Source organism: Arabidopsis thaliana, chromosome 5 (genome assembly GCF_000001735.4).
Source record: "Arabidopsis thaliana chromosome 5, partial sequence".
NCBI lineage: Eukaryota > Viridiplantae > Streptophyta > Magnoliopsida > Brassicales > Brassicaceae > Arabidopsis > Arabidopsis thaliana.
Genome location: NC_003076.8, coordinates 7,008,362 through 7,026,785, shown reverse-complemented (window position 1 = coordinate 7,026,785; position 18,424 = coordinate 7,008,362). Strand labels below are relative to the sequence as shown.

Genomic DNA, 18,424 nt, shown 5'->3' with positions numbered 1-18,424 from the left:
TACATTTTTGTTATTAATCTATGCATTGCACAGTCTTATTTCTTTCGCTGGATTCGCTATTCTCTGTTCTGTAATATGCGGTGCATTTAATTTTACAGATTTTCCCCCATAATCAAGAGATGCTACATTCACCTTCCTACCCCTATCCTTTTACACGTAAAACACGTAAACATAGGAAATATCTGAGGGTAATTAAGTAATGTTCTACGGACCTACGACTTTAAATTCTTACCCACCACCACTCTCCTTTTCATTTGCACACATAACCCTAATTTGGTCTCTTACTCTAACCCGAGAGATAATGGCTCCTACACAAAATCTCTTCCTTGTCGCTATTGCCTTCGCCGTCATTTTCACCGCCTCCACCGTACATGGTCGTCATAATGGTGCAGAAGATATCGTGCATTCCTCCTGCGAACACGCGAGCTATCCATCACTATGCGTCCGTACTCTTTCGTCATACTCCGGTCCAACCATCACCAACCGCCGCGATCTAGCTCAAGCCGCCATAAAAATCAGCCTCTCCCACGCTCAAAGCGCCGCGAAGAAACTCGCGGTGGTGCGAGACTCGGTGGGGAAGAAGAAGCAAGAGAAAGCGGCGCTTGTGGACTGTGTGGAGATGATTGGAGACTCTGTGGACGAGCTAAGCCGTACGCTCGGCGTTTTGAAGCACCTCCGTGTCTCTGGCGGTTCAGCTAAAGAGTTCCGGTGGCAGATGAGCAATGCACAGACGTGGGCTAGCGCGGCACTTACGGATGACGACACGTGTCTCGATGGGTTTCAAGGGATGGACGACGGTGAAATCAAAACGGAGGTGAAGCAGTGGATGACGAAAGTGGCCAGGGTTACGAGCAACGCGCTTTACATGGTCAACCAGCTAGATGAGACACGTGGCAAACCCCACGACGTACATCTTTGATGTTAATGCACTAGATCGTTTTAATGGACGGTCTTTATTGTGTGTGTTGGTTTTTCGTTCATGTGTTTTAAGTGTGAGATTATCTATCGCTACGATATATAGAAATGAGTTTTTGATTATGGATAATGTCGTTTTTCGTAGTTCTGATTATGGTCTAATAAATAACATGTTATTTTATCCTCTATGTCAGTATACGGTGTTATGGATCCGTTGAGATTCGATTGAAAGACTTGTTACTCTCGTACGTACGTCATGTGATTTTGTCTTGATATGAAACTGAAACTCGATTTCTTGAGACTGATAACGTATGCGTATAACTCATAAACTATAAATGTTTGACCAAAGCTCATGAGAAATCAGGCCCATCAAGAAAGCCCAACATCGACATGGCATCATGTCGTTAAGACTACTGATAAATCCGGGATCACAAATAAAATGGCTTCGATCGAAATCCATAGTGCCGCGAGGAAACTTGCGGCATGAGACTCGATTGCGCTAGAAGATGGGATTTTGGAGCCGGTCGAAAACGAATGTCCTATACAATGGCTAAAGAGGCATGAGAAAAGGGTGGGCATTGTTTTCTAAGAAGTCAAGAGCTGATTATTAGACATATTCATTTTCATATCCAATTATACTCAGCATTTTGTACTAACTTATATTGATATCAATAAAAGAATGTATATATGTACTTTAAATCTCCGGTCCCTTAAATCATTCCAGTTGATGCTTGTTCATTATATACGACGAAGATCTTAATTAGTTTCCACATTTTATATAATTAAACTCAAATTTCTTAAAAGTATCTAGAATTTTCGCTTCATTTCCTAATCCACCCATGTTGGTATCATATATATGAAAAGAAAAATTTACCAACTAATTTTTTCAAATACATACACACGACAATTTTGGGCTTTAGAATTTTGTTTTCTATCTAAAGTTAATAGAAATTATCATTTTCTATTTTACAGTATTATTTACACTTTCGAGTATACAAAATAAAAATAAAATAAAAACCAAATAGAAACATTATTTTGTTAAAAAAGAAAACCCCTACAAAATATAATATAATTCGTCTTATGAACATATCTTAAAATTAATTCTCAAATAAATGGTCACATGTAGAATCATTTAAGACTTTTTGTTTTTGTTCTTCTTTAAATAGTTAACGACGCTCTTAATTTTGTTATTATACAACCACAATGGTCAGTTTGAATACAAAACTAAACTATAATTTTTTTGTTTGTGAATTTTTCTAGAAAGTAAACAGATTTTTTGTATATTTCTGAAAATAGTTAGATCGTTTGAAAGCAATATTTTCTTGAAATTTCAAGGAAGTTGTAAAATGTACATTTTCTTTGAATAGATTTGACTAATCCAGGTCCACGGCGAAAGAGATGTCGCAAACCAGCTCATGTCACCAAACAACAATTAGAGCCAATGTGAAATGGGGTGGGAGTGTGACCACGTCAGGTGGGATTTGCCGTGAGAGGCCCTTCTTTATTGTTTGTTCCTTTTTCTTCAATTATTATTTTCAATAATAATGTAATTAAACTTATCATCAAATACAAATATTCGATAAATTAAAGGATCCTCTACAAGAAATATGAATATTGATAACACATAAGAATAGCAAAATTTTTGTAACTATTATTAAAAATAATATTCGAGATTTGTTAACCATAGTATAACATTTGTAAACCACTAAACATAAAAGTAACGAGAAAATCTCCTAAAGCAAAGTAACGTTTCTCTATATTTAGCGTTTTACAAAATTTATGTTAAAAAATTATGTTTAGCGTTTTACAAAAATTATGCTAGAAAAGTTTATGTTTAGCGGAAATCTAAAATCACTTAAAACGCAAAAAATTAATCAGTACGTAGATTATTTTCCACAACTCTCTCTTACATACAAATTAACAAATAATGCATATCAGAATGACATAGTAAAGTCGAGAAAATCATGGAATCGTAACGAAACTTCCTCGTCTCTCTCTGATAATTCATCCAACTCAAGTGGTGTATTTTGTGGTTACATTTACATATATTGTCAACACCAACTGTCGAATTCATTAAATCGGCTAAAATACGTTGATGTGATTCTGGAAATATCTTTAGGACAGTATATGAGTTATTCATCTTGTTCATTTTCCACTTTCCACTGCGGACACCATACGGACACACAACCGGTTCTGAAATGCGTCACGCTCTTCTTCCTTTCATTCCAACTTTAATACATGCATGAAGTCGTAGTTCGGAGTTCATACTAAATTTCGGTCACTTTGTAATAAGAAAACTATTAACATTTTTCTTTTTCTTTTTTTAAACGTTAGCTAGGCCTCAAAGTTTCACAAAAAAAAAAGAAAAAAAAAAGCTAGGCGTCGAAATCCATAACTTCAAAAGGCCTTCTTACATTCATCCAATCTCCAAACTTCTGTCTTCACGCATTTATTGCTCAGGGACATCATGTCGCTACTCACTGCCACTTATTTGAATTGACATCCATTCATTCCATACATATATATTACCTTCACTTAAAGTTGTAAGTATATAGAATTTTAAGCATTCCTGCCAAATAAGTTTTGGATCGAACCTAAACTAACAAAGAGGTTACTGTTTTGTAACTTTCTTTTTTGATGTGGGGTCATTCAAAGGGTTTACATGCATTTTACAATGGTCTGTGATGAATATGGAGGTTCAGTCTTTGGTAGATAAAACTTGTTATGTGGCCTTAAACCAAATAGATTGTAGTTTGTACAATGACATATTTATGGTTATATTCGGTTTTCCAATATGTTTAGGAATATATATCACCGTTTTTTTTTGGGTAGACATTTTAACGATTATAGAGGAAAATTTTGAATGATGGCTGTACTGGGAAAAGAGTGTAAGTTGTGATCATCATATGTAATTTTATTTTGTGTGACATTATAACACTTCTTCCAAAAGACAAAAGTTTAGGTTAATTAATATAAGAAACCAATAAAGAATCATGAACAAAGAGAGAACTTCTATCATTTTTGATATGAAATCGTCCGTTAAAATATTGTTCTTTGTGATCGCATATGCTGTATGTACTTAGATTTGATCAATTAATCAACATTTACAACAAAATAAGATCAATTGTTTATAATGATGATCTAAGCGAATTTAGATTTGTTTGTTATTATAGAACTCATTACTAAACATTTAAGTTCCATTCTCGTTTAAAACATGAACGCTAGTTTATGAAACTCAGAACCAACCATGTAAAACTCCACAAAATTTCTAGTAAAATGCTTTTGTTCAAAATAATGAAAATCATAAAATTTTTTGATGAATTATGAATCCTAAAATCTATCTGAATTAAATATAGTTAACTACAAAAGAAATTGCCAAACATATATGTACGCACTTTGATCAAATAACTAGCTAGTCAGCTTAGTTTGTTTTTTTCAATACATCCCCTATAAATCTATGTTATCCCTAATCAAGTATTACAATAAATGATACAGTAATAATAACCTTAATGAAAAAAACTTATCAAATTATCAGAGATAAGGAAAAAGAAAACACTAATAAAGTTGTTTTTTTGTGTGTCAAAGTTAAAATTTTAGAGGACAATAATAACATTAAGAAATTAAATCGTGGCCAGTTTGCTAGTGAATATGTCGGCTTCATGAGCATAACTAAATAGGTATAAAAAAATAAAAATATCGGAAAAAGAAAAGAGAAGGAAAAAAAAAGGAGAGGAAGAAGAAAAAGCTGTTCCTGTGCTTTAGCAGACCTTTTGGTAGTTGTCCTGGTCGCTGATCATCCCTTTCCGACAACTCTGTTGCTCTTTCTCTCACGTTTGAGTCTTAATCTTCGATTGTCCTTGGTCATCCTTAAGTTTTGTTTTTCTCTTTCGATTCATTTTCCAGATTTCTTTTTATAGAAACCCGTCTCTTTGATTTGATTCCCCCCAAGAAAGGAAAGCAAAACAAAGAAGAGCAGCTGAATCAAGTAACTTTGTGGGTGTTTTTGAATTATCTGACTCGAGATAAAGAGCTTCGTTAAAAACGGAATCTTTTTTAAGGTCGTATGCTTTGTTTGTCTCTCCGGAGATTCCGCGTGTGAAAAGTCGTGGTTTTTGATCTCTTTGAGATACTTAAAATTTCCGAGAAATTGGCGGCTCTGTCGGAGATAAAAAGCTGAGATCTTGGAGTTCCCCATTTCTGATTAACGATTCTCTCTGCTGTTACTTGAGCTAGGAAGCTATTAACAACTTGAGTGAAAGTTTAGGGCTTTTGATGAAGCTCTCACGCAAAGAGCTTAGCTTTGTATAAGCTCAGATTCAGATTATTTATTGGGTTTATTCTTCAGAGAAAGTAAAGTTGAGTGATCATGAAAGCTCCTTCATCAAATGGAGTTTCTCCTAATCCTGTTGAAGGTTTGTGTGTTTCTCGTATCTGATAAATGTCAATCCTTTAGTAGAAGAAATTCATTGCTGGATTTGAATAGATTCAAGTTTTAAGTAGAAGAGGTCACACATTTCTTCAGAATTGCTGGATTTGAGAACCTGAATTGAATTGGTTTCGGTCATTTTCTGCTTAGAGAGTAAGCTAAGTTACTATTGTATTGGTTTATAAAGACTGTGGCTTTTAGTTGGTTTAGAGCAGTTCTCTCCTATCTTGTTGGTTTGATAATAGTAACTGAATGAAGATCCTAGAGATTTTAAGTAATCACAGCTTTGATGTTGTGTGAATGCAGGAGAAAGGAGAAATATAAACTCAGAGCTATGGCACGCTTGTGCTGGGCCATTGATTTCGTTGCCTCCAGCAGGAAGTCTTGTTGTTTACTTCCCTCAAGGTCACAGTGAGCAAGTATGTTGTTCAATAAAGTTTGGTATCATTCGCGGCTGATCAAGAATGAGTCGCTGATTGGAAATTTCATGTGGTTGCTATTTATTTTTCTGTTTCTTAGGTCGCGGCTTCAATGCAGAAGCAGACTGATTTCATACCAAGTTACCCGAATCTTCCTTCCAAGCTCATATGCATGCTCCACAATGTTACACTGAATGTATGGTATCTTTTAAATATCTATAATGGCCTCTTAGGCTAGTTGTTTTAACATTTTTTGCTTTTGAGTTGCTAATGTTTTGCTAATTGTCGACTGTGAACCAGGCTGATCCTGAGACGGATGAGGTCTATGCGCAGATGACTCTTCAGCCAGTAAACAAAGTAGCTTACCTTTCACTGAATAACTCGATTTATAGGTGTATTTAAGGAGTAGGGAGGGACTAATTGCTCTGAGCATTTTGTTGAACAGTATGACAGAGATGCATTGCTTGCTTCTGACATGGGTCTTAAGCTAAACAGACAACCTAATGAATTTTTCTGCAAAACCCTCACGGCGAGTGACACAAGTACTCACGGTGGATTTTCTGTACCCCGACGAGCTGCTGAGAAAATCTTTCCTGCTCTGGTGTATATACAATACTTTCTTATACATCTGATAGTTAGTATCTCTGTATTGCCTTAGTTTCTTACATTGTTGGCAATATTTTACTAGGATTTCTCGATGCAACCACCTTGTCAGGAGCTTGTTGCTAAGGATATTCATGACAACACATGGACTTTCAGACATATTTATCGAGGTTTTACCTTGTTTTTGGTAGATTACCTTCTTTAATCAATTTGGCTTTCGTAGAATTGTTCTTACGTTTTGGATATGTTGACATTTATCAGGTCAACCAAAAAGGCACTTGCTAACTACAGGCTGGAGTGTGTTTGTCAGCACGAAAAGGCTCTTTGCTGGAGACTCTGTTCTTTTTATAAGGTATATCAATCTCAATGTGCCAATGCTCTCTTTCGGTATTTTTTTTTGTCAAGATGCTAATTCTTTTTTTCTTTCAATTAAGAGATGGAAAGGCGCAACTTCTGTTGGGGATAAGACGTGCAAATAGACAACAGCCTGCACTTTCTTCATCTGTAATATCAAGTGATAGCATGCACATCGGAGTTCTTGCAGCTGCAGCTCATGCTAATGCTAATAACAGTCCTTTCACCATTTTCTACAACCCGAGGTGGCGATCTATGTTTCCTTTTGTCTACGTTAACCTTACTATATATGCTTGTTTCATGGCAATTGCTGAGAGATTTACAACCGAGTTTTTTCAGGGCTGCTCCTGCTGAGTTTGTGGTTCCTTTAGCCAAGTATACCAAAGCGATGTACGCTCAAGTTTCCCTCGGTATGCGGTTTAGAATGATATTTGAGACTGAAGAATGTGGAGTTCGTCGGTATATGGGTACAGTTACCGGTATCAGTGATCTTGATCCAGTGAGATGGAAAAACTCTCAGTGGCGGAATCTTCAGGTAGTTTGAAGTAAAACTCATGATGAATGTCAGATTTGTCTTTCTTGATACATTGCACCATTCATTTTAGTTATGCTTTGTTTCTGTTTCTGCTAAAGATTGGATGGGATGAGTCAGCTGCTGGTGATAGGCCCAGTCGAGTTTCAGTTTGGGACATTGAACCGGTTTTAACTCCTTTCTACATATGTCCTCCTCCATTTTTCCGACCTCGCTTTTCTGGACAACCTGGAATGCCAGGTAAATTTTTGTACCATTTCATTTCGACACAACTTCTTTGAATCTCCTCAAGGACGGAATTTCCGGTGCTCTTGCAGATGATGAGACTGACATGGAGTCTGCACTGAAGAGAGCAATGCCATGGCTTGATAATAGCTTAGAGATGAAAGACCCTTCGAGTACTATCTTTCCTGGTCTGAGTTTAGTTCAGTGGATGAATATGCAGCAGCAGAACGGCCAGCTACCCTCTGCTGCTGCACAGCCAGGTTTCTTCCCATCAATGCTTTCGCCAACCGCGGCGCTGCACAACAATCTTGGCGGCACTGATGATCCCTCCAAGTTACTGAGCTTTCAGACGCCGCACGGGGGGATTTCCTCCTCAAATCTCCAATTTAACAAACAGAATCAGCAAGCCCCAATGTCTCAGTTGCCTCAGCCACCAACTACGTTGTCCCAACAACAGCAGCTGCAGCAATTGTTGCACTCCTCTTTGAACCATCAACAACAGCAATCGCAGTCTCAACAACAGCAACAACAACAACAGTTGCTGCAGCAGCAACAACAATTGCAGTCTCAACAACACAGCAACAACAATCAATCGCAGTCTCAGCAACAACAACAATTGCTCCAGCAGCAACAACAACAACAACTGCAGCAACAACATCAACAACCGTTACAGCAACAGACTCAGCAGCAGCAGCTAAGAACACAGCCATTGCAATCTCACTCGCATCCACAGCCACAACAGTTACAACAACATAAGTTGCAGCAACTTCAGGTTCCACAGAATCAGCTTTACAATGGTCAACAAGCAGCGCAGCAGCATCAGTCGCAACAAGCATCTACACATCATTTGCAACCACAATTAGTTTCGGGATCAATGGCAAGCAGTGTCATCACGCCTCCGTCCAGCTCCCTTAATCAAAGCTTTCAACAGCAACAACAACAGTCTAAGCAACTTCAACAAGCACATCACCATTTAGGTGCTAGCACTAGCCAGAGTAGTGTAATTGAAACCAGCAAGTCTTCATCCAATCTGATGTCCGCACCGCCGCAAGAGACACAGTTTTCACGACAAGTAGAACAGCAGCAGCCTCCTGGTCTCAACGGGCAGAATCAGCAAACACTTTTGCAGCAGAAAGCTCACCAGGCACAGGCCCAACAGATATTCCAGCAGAGTCTCTTGGAACAGCCGCATATACAGTTTCAGCTGTTACAGAGATTACAACAGCAACAGCAGCAGCAATTTCTTTCGCCGCAGTCTCAGTTACCACACCATCAATTGCAAAGCCAGCAGTTGCAACAGCTGCCTACTCTCTCTCAAGGTCATCAGTTTCCGTCATCTTGCACTAACAATGGCTTATCGACGTTGCAACCACCTCAAATGCTGGTGAGCCGACCTCAGGAAAAACAAAACCCACCGGTTGGGGGAGGGGTCAAAGCTTATTCAGGCATCACAGATGGAGGAGATGCACCTTCCTCTTCAACGTCGCCTTCCACCAACAACTGTCAGATCTCTTCTTCAGGCTTTCTCAACAGAAGCCAAAGCGGGCCAGCGATCTTGATACCTGATGCAGCGATTGATATGTCTGGTAATCTTGTTCAGGATCTTTACAGCAAATCCGATATGCGGCTAAAACAAGAACTCGTGGGTCAGCAAAAGTCCAAAGCTAGTTTAACAGATCATCAACTAGAAGCATCTGCCTCTGGAACTTCTTACGGTTTAGATGGAGGCGAAAACAACAGACAACAAAATTTCTTGGCTCCAACTTTTGGCCTTGACGGTGATTCCAGGAACAGCTTGCTCGGTGGAGCTAATGTTGATAATGGCTTTGTGCCTGACACGCTACTCTCGAGGGGATATGACTCCCAGAAAGATCTTCAGAACATGCTTTCAAACTATGGAGGAGTGACAAATGACATTGGTACAGAGATGTCTACTTCAGCTGTAAGAACTCAATCTTTTGGTGTCCCCAATGTGCCCGCCATTTCGAACGATCTAGCTGTCAACGATGCTGGAGTTCTTGGTGGTGGATTGTGGCCAGCTCAGACTCAGCGAATGCGAACTTATACAAAGGTTCGATTGTGCTCTGATCTATGCTTGTTGATATTTGGGTTATGTTTTCGGTTTGACAAATGTTAAATTTTCCTACAGGTGCAAAAACGAGGCTCAGTGGGGAGATCAATAGACGTCAACCGTTACAGAGGTTACGATGAGCTGAGGCATGATCTAGCGCGCATGTTTGGGATCGAAGGACAGCTCGAAGATCCTCAAACATCTGACTGGAAACTTGTTTATGTCGATCATGAAAATGACATCCTCCTCGTCGGCGATGATCCATGGGAGTAAGTAGAGAGCAATTACATTCACACATCAGACTGTTAGAAGTTCCATTATTTTTTTGCTAACCTTTAAAATCGTGATTTTTGCAGAGAATTCGTAAACTGTGTTCAGAGCATTAAGATCCTTTCATCAGCTGAGGTTCAGCAGATGAGCTTAGACGGGAACTTTGCCGGTGTACCAGTTACTAATCAAGCTTGTAGTGGCGGTGACAGTGGCAATGCTTGGAGAGGTCATTATGATGATAACTCAGCCACTTCGTTTAACCGGTGATGGCAGAAGAGTTCTCTCACAGACAAAGATTCTTTTTTCTTCGTTTTGTAATATAACTTCTCGTTGATAACATGTCTCAAGTTTCCACTGGGCACTGTAGAGCATTTACCTGTAAAATATCTTCCACTAAGTTTACACGGAGATTTTATTTGCTGTGAGTCACTGTTTCTACCAAGTTTAACTGATCAACTGAAACCGCTTGTAACCAAAAAGAGAAGGAAAAACATGAAATCAGCAATAAAATCACATTTTCAAACTCAAGTCTTTATTCCAGATTATGCTCAGGCCGTTTACGGAAAAAATTTCCACAATTGGGATACAAGTTGCAGATTACAAAGATATAACATAACTAAGAAAGTATAGCCATCACATCTGAAGCTCTGAGGGCAATGTAGTTGGAACCATCTTTGCCCTTGAAGTCGTTACCAGCATACTTGGAGTAAAGTACTGTGCTTCCGGTTGATACTGGTAGAGGCGTAATTTTACCTTCCTCGTCTAGGGAACCCGGTCCAACTGCTATCACCTGCCATAAAATGAAGAGGAGAATATGTATAATTGGAACTTGTGTATGAACTGACTATCACATCAAGCTACTAAGAAAGTATCAGATTCCCCGAATGGACATGATATCAAGTGAGCACTTACCGTGCCAATAGAAGGCTTCTCTTTGGTAGTCTCGGTTAACAACAACCCTCCAGCTGTTTTCTCCTCCGCCTCAGCAACCTAAACTCAAGACATTTCAAAACAGAAGTTAACATTTGCATGCAGAGTCAATAATAAGATGACTAAGGTAAAACAGAAGGGACGAACCTTAATAAAGACTCGGTCATTCAAAGGTTTGAGATCTTTGATGTCCTCTGTCTCAAGAATGCCAACAATATCATCTTCCTTGAGGATAAGATGCTTCACATCATTGAACTCCACCTCAGTTCCTGCGTATTTGGAGTAGATAATTTGTGCTCCAGTCTGCATCAGGAAAAAGATGGAGGCATATCAGATATACATTTATTAGCAAACAACAAAGCAAACAAAGAAAGAGGGCTTGAAGGGTAGTGAGGTTGTTACAGGGACAGTGATATCAATTTTGTTCTTCCCAATAGTTCTTCCTTCACCCACGGCAACGACTTCACCTCCTTGAGGTTTTGATTGAGCAGTGGATGGAAGTAAGATACCACCTAAAGTCTTCTCCTCTGCCTCCTTGATCTTCACCAAAACTCGATCTCCCAATGGCTTAATTGAAGTATACTGTAAATAACCATACACAATAAACAGAGAAAATTATTAACTAGAAGAGAAGGGACTTCTCAAAATGTCTCACAAGGCGCCATTAAGATACAAACCAAGCTTGCAAAAGAGAAGCTAGAAGCATCTAAAGCTTAGTTTCTTTAGACATCATTTAGCGGATTGGATTGTATAACACAAACGAATGGCCAAAACAACAAAACAACAATCCAAGATTCAGATAAGTTATCATCCAGAACAAGTAACCAAACAACAAAGAATTGAGAAAAGTACCTTAGGGGCAACAACAGAAGCAGCTTTGACAACCAAACGACGGAACTGGCTCTGTCTAAGGGTCCCTGGTTTCAAAGATGAAAACTTGACACTCGAAGCTCTGAGACCATCCAGCGAGGCTAAGCTCCTTGCTGACATAGTCACTGGTGACGCTGTAAGTTGAGTCGCCGCCATTTCTCCTATCCGTCAAAACACACAAACTCTCAATTAGTATGAAACTGAGAGAGACAGATAAACAAATGGGCAAAAATGAAGATTTCTCCCAGATTCACCAAAATAAGAGTAAAACCCAACCACTATTGAGCGAACTAGATTACTTTATCCGCCCAAAGTTCAAACCTTTGTATTCAATTCTCGTTGTAAAGGATTTCTATAATACGAATAGACAGTGAAGAGAGAGGGAGTGGGTAGCTAAAGAGAAGAGAGTGAGTGATGATACCTTGTTGAGGATAAGAAAAAGGTTGAGACTTTCGGAGGATAAAACCCTAAAAATTGCAGTAGAGAGAGAGTTAGATAGACTAAAACACATGACTCCTCTCTTTTTATTGCCCAAGTGTTCTAGAACGCTCTAACCGGGTGGGTCTTTTTTGTCTTAAACGGGTCCGATCCGGGCGGTCGGGTCGGGTCGTTACCTAACCCTCTTGCCACACTTTCTGAAATTTATAGATTAGTAAATCATTCTGAGATGTTTTTCTTGTTATGAATCATGCTAAAACATCTATTATTTGGTAATCACAAAAATATTACACTATCCAAATTAAAAAAGAATTTTAGTACTATATGAGGAGAATGCTGATAATACTTTTAAAATCATAAATATTATGTGTAATGAGAAAGTAATTTAATCTTTTGAAGTATGCTTCGCCTTAGCTAAGAGCACGACAGATACTATAAAATGTGGTTAATGTTGACATAAACAAAATTGTGGCTATTGTTAAAGAGAAAACTGTGAAACTTATTTCTTAACACAACAGAGAAAACAAATTGTAGTGTCGTTGCTTAATAATATAAAGGTCAGAACAAAAACCATCTCAAGATAAAATATTTAAACAAGAGAAACTTTTATTCGATCATAATATTTATTCCACAATCCTAAATCCAAATCATCTAAAAAACCTGATAGATCAAAAACAAGTACGACATTATTTGATGGAAATTATTGCAATCACTAGCTAGCTAGAGCTAAGATCTAATCTAGCACTCCAATTCCACGGCCAATTTTTTAGGTGAATCTCCACAGTCCAAAGTAGAACCAAACGTGTCGGAAGACACATTGACAGTGCAGTTGAGTTTGCCAACACACTCTTTAGCCACGGTCTTCGCAGCATCCTTGTCTCCTTGGCACGTACCAACCGCGAATGACCCACAATGCCCCAACGGATTTCCAAAGCTTGCAAATTTAACGGCTGAAATCGGCCGGTTATGGCAGGACAACTCCACTTTGTTGTGTTCATGAGCCCTGGCACAAACTGTTCCAACCACTACTGTCTTGAAGTTCACCATTGACGGGTTACCGCCCATTTCTTCGAATAGTGTGATAGTGTTATGTCCGCTCGCATTCAAGAACGATCGTGGAACATGGTACCTACAAGAGTTCGGCCATCAGAGATTCAGAATAATGAAACGTTAATAATTATAAGTCAAAGTTATGTGATGTAATGAAGGAACCATTAGTAGTTTAGTTACCATCTTTGAGTTGGTTTGCCGCACATAAAAGCGCATTTGTCGCTACCATACGCCCCACGGTAGTCACATTCGTCTTTGCAACCATCATCGCTAGAGTTAAAGCTCGGCCAGTAACGACCAATGCTCTGACCGTTGATCCAAGCCTCACCTTTCCCGAGACCATTTAAGTCCACAATCACTGGCTCCTTACCAAGAGGAGCCTTGAACTTTGCCTGAAGATATAACATTTCATTGTAAGAAACCGTTCATTTGCAAAAACAAATAATTTTTTTGTAGAAGGTTTTAATTAATACTGACCTTGTACCATGTCAACATCCGACCAGTAGGTAGCTTTTCGTTTGCCCATTTTTGGTGACCAACAGATTTTATGCTGAAAAGTTTGTCGTTGTATCCATTCAAACCAATCTTGTAGTCCCATTGATGCTGCGAGAGATCCTTCTCGATTGTTTCCTCTCCTTTGTATCCGACTAAGGACACAGGACCATTGATTCCAGTTGGTCCGCTCTCAAAGAAAGGTCCATAATTCTATAACATATGACCACAACTTTAGTTGTCACAACAAATTTTGGAGAAAGAAATTTATATAAAAACTATAGTTTCACATCTTACCTGTAGTCCAACGGAAACGCTGAGAAGTGAAATGTGATTAGTCCCATGAACGAGATGATTGACCTTCCTCTCAAATCTGTAATCAAATTTCCCGTCCTTTACGAATTGGTTACCGACGTATTTTCCATTGACGTAAGCGTGTAGAACATGGGCATTGCTGTGAACCCGTAACGTCATGTTTCGGCTCCAAAGTGGATCTTTCTTGTCGAGATGAAGCCTAATGAATACAAAAATAAGTTAAGACAATACAAATTATTTCAAGATATTGTAGGTCTAGGTAATTAATATATATGTTGGATCATAGATATACCTAGTCATGTACCAAAGATAGTCACTAGCATCGTTTGTAACATCTTTTTGGTCTACAAGACCCTTGGCAATGAGATCTCCACTGCCTTTAAGAATCATCTTCTGAGCGGACTCCGGTCTCCAGGTCCATTCCAGCCTCTCTGGCTTACTAGAGTCCTCGGTCATGATTGATGTTTGAGTGTTCACTTTTGCAGTGTTGTAAGCCTCTTTATCGCAGTCCGGAAGAACACTTACAGACCAAGCCGGTACGTGGTAGTCTTTTCCTTTGAAGTTGACTAAAGCATCCGCAGTTGCGTTCACATTACCGATGAAGCAGCTTGATCCCTCCTTTGTTGTGTAAATCGTCGCCTTATTACAGATACAGCAAACATGTTGAATGTTAATTGATGATAACGTCAACATATAACCAAAAGAAACAGAGCCGGATCTAACCTTGATTGAGTTGCCAAGATCGATTCTTGATATGTTTCCGTAAGTCAGCGATTTCTCCATGGATTTTAAGACTGTGTGGAGCTGTTTCAAGTGACCCCATTTAGGCTGGTTCAAGTTACCTGAAAAAAATATGTCAAGACCCTATAATCCTACATTTTAAGCGTTATGTATATTTCATTTTTGTTTGTTAAGTTGTTTATACCGAATTCATCAAGAGGAGCATGGTAATCATATGAAGTGGTGATGTATGGACCTCCAGCGACTCTTCCAAAGTTAGTACCACCATGGTACTGTAAAATTTCACATTAAATAAAAAAGGTTTAGATAAGATTGGTTACTAATACTAACGAATAAAAATGAGCTGAATCTAACCATGTAATAGTTTTGGAAAGTTCCTCCGGTTTGGAAGAATCTAGCAACTGAAAAAGCAAGATCCTCAGCGGTTCTGTAAGGATGTTTGCCTCCCCAATTCTTGAACCAGCCGGTCCAATTCTCTGTCCACATCTTTGGGGTGCTCGGGTTGGTTGGTTCGTACTGGTCACAGTAGAATCCATTGCACGTCTCGAGCATAGGCTGAGGAGCGTTTGGTTGTTGGCACATAAGCCATGGAACACCAATGTCTAGAGAGTTGGCCATGTTGGCACACCAATCAATGTAGGCCTTACCCTCTGCTCCATACGACGAGATCACATTCCCGTATTCATTCTCGATCTAAAATATGGAGGAACAAGTTAAAAAAAAAAAAAAAAAAAAAACCGGTTTATACCAATATAGAGGAAAAAATATGATCAATAAAACGTTTTTGATGTATATGACATATATAGTCGTCAAAGGCTGATTCTGAGCCCAATGGGCCAGTCCGGGGGATAAAGGATGCCCATAACATCCTCCATAATGATAAAATACATACCTGAGCTAGGATAATTGGACCGCCTTGTGAAGCAAAGAGCTTCTCTTCCTTCATCATCTTCACTATCTTTGTAGTGAAATTTTGCATTTCATTCTGCCATAAAGATATTTCAAGCAAACATTTGAAGAAATTCAAGAATCTGACAGTAGCAAGATTTGTCAAATCAAAGTTTTGGTTATACCATGAAACTAGGGTTAACTGTTCTGAATTTCATGTTGGGCATATTGTGCAGCCACACGGGAAAGCCTCCATAATTCCATTCTGCGCAAACATAAGGTCCGATGCGAAGAACGGAGTAGAGACCTGCGTCTTGAATGGTTTTGATAAAACGAACAACATCGAGATTCCCCGAGAAATCGTATTCCCTACGTTTTGGTTCATGTGCGTTCCAAAAAACGTACGTCTCGATTGCATCTAAGCCACCATCTTTGGCTTTGTTGATCAGATCAGGCCACATCTGCAACCAAAAGCCACTAAAACATGAAAATGGATGAAAAAAACATATGAAAGTGATGTGTTAAGTCATTAATGGTTACATCAGCAGTGCTTCGTGGGTAATGAATGGAGCCTGAAAGTAGGATCCGGCGTTTTCCATTAATTGTGATGGCTCGTTCATCATGAGAGACAATGGTTGATTTAGCCAAAGATAATGAAGTAATGAGGATGAAGAACAATGATAAGAGACGAGTGAAGTGTTTCATTTTCATAGCTTAGTGTTGAGTTTCTACGGTAGAAAACAAGTGCTTTTGAAGGGTTTAAGATGAACTATTTTTATAGTAGTTTTGATGGAACAATAACCTACGATTTTTTAGATCTGTCTGTTCAATATCTTAATTAAATCTAATTTTAGGATTGACTAGATAATTGAGATAAGAACAATTCCAACTTTGGTTCTTAGATAATTCTTAGCTAATTTTTACCTATTAAATTGATTAAATATAATGCAAACAACAAATCTCTAAGATTTATATCTTAATTAAGATGTTTTCTTAAAACTAAGAAGAGGACATGTGTTGTGTATTGAGTAATCATCCAAGTTGTTTTTTAAGAACCCAATAGTTCTTAACCATTGGAGTAGAAATAAGTTAAGTTTTTTTTATAACTTTTATTAACTTTGTAAAAACAACATTTTAATATAAAACAAGGTTAAGAATGAAAATTAAGAACCAATTGATTATAAACCAATGGAGTTGCTTTAAGAAAATGTATTAGAAAAACGTTTATACAGTATTTAGGATTTAAATCTATCATTTCAATAATCAATAATAATTCAAATTCGGACATCATTATCGGTACTTTTTTTTTGGATAAAACTACTGGTACTTCTTTTCAATAAAAAAATGTACATTATTTGGTTTTATAAACTAAGAAGAATAGAAGATAACATTTAAATTTTGCATTGAATATTTATGCAGAAAACTGTCGGATAGAGTTTGTGTGTTTTTAATGAACTATATTTATATGTATATTTTTCACTTGTATGGAACGGTGGAAAATGATTTTAGTTTCTCATTATATATATAGATTTAACTTAGGAGTTATCTACTATCTTAAGTATTTAGCGTTTTAGGATTTGAATAGGTTGTAGGAAAAAATGAAATTAAATAATTTATCTAATTATAGATTTTCAGAGTTTATAGGATTTGATTAGGATATCTTCTTCTTTTCCAGTAATTGACTAGGTTATTTTTTAATTATTTTTTTGGATAAAGGATTGACTAGGCAAAACACTTTTGGATTATGTTCGTCGAACAATTAATTAGGGATGAGAAAGAAGAGTTTTTTTGTTCGACAAAATTATAATGGATAATGTTCGACAAAAAAATGGTTTGGAAAATTATGTGCTAATCGATCACATTAGTTAGATTATTTTGTTTGTTTAAAAACAGGTAAGAAAAAATTATACCGTTGGTAAAAAATTTGACACAAAAACGATAGGCTGGTAATAATACTTTTTGGAAAATTTATTAACAAAATGGCAGAGAACAAATAAAGTTTGCAAGAAAGTTAAACTATTTTTAATGATAAAATGTCGTACGTAAGAGAAAGTAAGTGAACTCATCATTCACTTATAACAACATGGTCGTTAATTATTCAAAGCATGAGCATGCCACACTCATTATAAGGATTCTATATGATAAAAATGATTTTTTTTTTTTTTTTTTTTTTATTTTTTGCTATGCAAAGAAAAGGATATAGAAAATTGTGGAAAAAGAGATCTGTAATCCGGATATAGAAAAATAACTCGATATCGATAAACCGGGAGGAGAATCGGTTAAGGATCCAAATTTTGGGAATTTAAACTTTCAATCAAATCCTAGTGCTTGGTTTTAGATTAGACCAAACCATCTTTGTCTCCCAACTTTTAGTTCTAAGAGTTTCACTATTTCCCTTTTTGAAAATCAAAATAGGGTAAGTTGTTTTAAAATGTGTGAAGACTATTATAATTTCCTAAACACTCAACTGATTAAAATTGTGAGTCATTTTTACCTAGAGCTCAAATATAAATTTTTCATTAAACAAACTTTGTATTTCATTTGATGGAATTCATTTTATGATTTTGACGGATTGTTTTGGTTGTAGAACAATTTAAATTTTCTTTTTAGTTTCCTATATAATTCTGCGAAAATACATATAGGGGGATCTTAGTAGGGGAATGGGACCATATAAAAAAGGAAATAATAGTAATGTAAAACAGAAATCCGAGTCAGAAAAATAATAGTGGAGGGTACAATGTAGCTGTTGATGAATGCCACGTATCCACATCTCATGAAAGTGCTCAACGAATCCTCTTTAATTTAGCCTGTGGGATCCATTGGCCACATTGTCGATCTCGACTTTTTTGGTGTTTTGGTTTGTATTTTTTAAAGTAAATTAGTTG

At 37.5% G+C, this 18,424-nt stretch overlaps 4 protein-coding genes and 2 long non-coding RNA genes across 13 annotated transcripts, besides 2 other annotated features; 4 read left to right on the top strand and 2 right to left on the bottom strand.

The window, feature by feature from the left end:
• Positions 1 to 32: 32 nt before the first annotated feature.
• Positions 33 to 1,221, top strand: AT5G20740 (Plant invertase/pectin methylesterase inhibitor superfamily protein). 2 transcript variants are annotated; one of them, NM_001343686.1, is made up of 1 exon: positions 33 to 1,171. In NM_001343686.1, the coding sequence occupies exon 1, from the start codon at positions 200 to 202 to the stop codon at positions 917 to 919; it is 720 nt and encodes a 239-aa protein (NP_001332017.1). In that variant the 5' UTR covers positions 33 to 199; the 3' UTR covers positions 920 to 1,171. The 2 variants fall into 2 exon arrangements, with proteins under 2 accessions (NP_001332017.1, NP_197574.1); NM_122081.3 differs by having other exon boundaries at positions 253 to 1,221.
• Positions 1,222 to 2,862: 1,641 nt separating this feature from the next.
• AT5G03205 lies at positions 2,863 to 3,342 on the top strand. The gene has a single exon (NR_142668.1). It is a non-coding gene; the product is annotated as an other RNA (long non-coding RNA).
• Positions 3,343 to 4,606: 1,264 nt separating this feature from the next.
• Positions 4,607 to 10,341, top strand: NPH4 (Transcriptional factor B3 family protein / auxin-responsive factor AUX/IAA-like protein). 3 transcript variants are annotated; one of them, NM_122080.3, is made up of 14 exons: positions 4,673 to 5,327; positions 5,648 to 5,760; positions 5,861 to 5,956; positions 6,061 to 6,117; positions 6,206 to 6,361; positions 6,449 to 6,533; positions 6,625 to 6,715; positions 6,798 to 6,965; positions 7,057 to 7,252; positions 7,351 to 7,489; positions 7,567 to 9,545; positions 9,624 to 9,814; positions 9,902 to 10,017; positions 10,063 to 10,341. In NM_122080.3, the coding sequence occupies exons 1-14, from the start codon at positions 5,282 to 5,284 to the stop codon at positions 10,080 to 10,082; spliced, it is 3,453 nt and encodes a 1,150-aa protein (NP_568400.2). In that variant the 5' UTR covers positions 4,673 to 5,281; the 3' UTR covers positions 10,083 to 10,341. The 3 variants fall into 3 exon arrangements, with proteins under 3 accessions (NP_851047.1, NP_568400.2, NP_851046.1); NM_180716.3 differs by having other exon boundaries at positions 4,607 to 5,327; positions 6,798 to 6,962; positions 9,902 to 10,341; NM_180715.1 differs by having other exon boundaries at positions 9,902 to 10,316.
• Positions 4,979 to 5,014: a sequence feature (AT5G20730.uORF1).
• Positions 5,188 to 5,223: a sequence feature (AT5G20730.uORF2).
• CPN20 (chaperonin 20) lies at positions 10,088 to 12,124 on the bottom strand (the record flags this gene model as incomplete). 4 transcript variants are annotated; one of them, NM_001343684.1, is made up of 7 exons in its annotated part: positions 11,870 to 12,117; positions 11,598 to 11,776; positions 11,148 to 11,327; positions 10,893 to 11,048; positions 10,728 to 10,805; positions 10,330 to 10,605; positions 10,088 to 10,120 (listed from the first exon to the last, which is right to left on the bottom strand). In NM_001343684.1, exons 2-6 carry the CDS (start codon positions 11,769 to 11,771, stop codon positions 10,432 to 10,434), a joined length of 762 nt encoding a protein of 253 aa, NP_001318614.1. In that variant the 5' UTR covers positions 11,772 to 11,776; positions 11,870 to 12,117. The 4 variants fall into 4 exon arrangements, with proteins under 4 accessions (NP_001318614.1, NP_851045.1, NP_197572.1 ...); NM_180714.4 differs by lacking the exon at positions 10,088 to 10,120 and having other exon boundaries at positions 10,305 to 10,605; positions 12,037 to 12,124; NM_122079.4 differs by lacking the exon at positions 10,088 to 10,120 and having other exon boundaries at positions 10,305 to 10,605; positions 11,598 to 11,773; positions 12,037 to 12,117.
• On the top strand, positions 11,756 to 12,059 carry AT5G03195. Its single transcript, NR_142667.1, has one exon. It is a non-coding gene; the product is annotated as an other RNA (long non-coding RNA).
• A 412-nt stretch (positions 12,125 to 12,536) lies between the features above and the next one.
• On the bottom strand, positions 12,537 to 16,335 carry BGAL7 (beta-galactosidase 7). 2 transcript variants are annotated; one of them, NM_122078.5, is made up of 11 exons: positions 16,080 to 16,335; positions 15,725 to 16,000; positions 15,544 to 15,636; positions 15,006 to 15,344; positions 14,836 to 14,923; positions 14,634 to 14,752; positions 14,203 to 14,549; positions 13,893 to 14,109; positions 13,581 to 13,808; positions 13,284 to 13,495; positions 12,537 to 13,182 (listed from the first exon to the last, which is right to left on the bottom strand). In NM_122078.5, the coding sequence occupies exons 1-11, from the start codon at positions 16,248 to 16,250 to the stop codon at positions 12,792 to 12,794; spliced, it is 2,481 nt and encodes an 826-aa protein (NP_568399.4). In that variant the 5' UTR covers positions 16,251 to 16,335; the 3' UTR covers positions 12,537 to 12,791. The 2 variants fall into 2 exon arrangements, with proteins under 2 accessions (NP_568399.4, NP_001330417.1); NM_001343683.1 differs by lacking the exons at positions 15,544 to 15,636; positions 15,725 to 16,000; positions 16,080 to 16,335 and having other exon boundaries at positions 15,006 to 15,375.
• Positions 16,336 to 18,424: the final 2,089 nt, after the last annotated feature.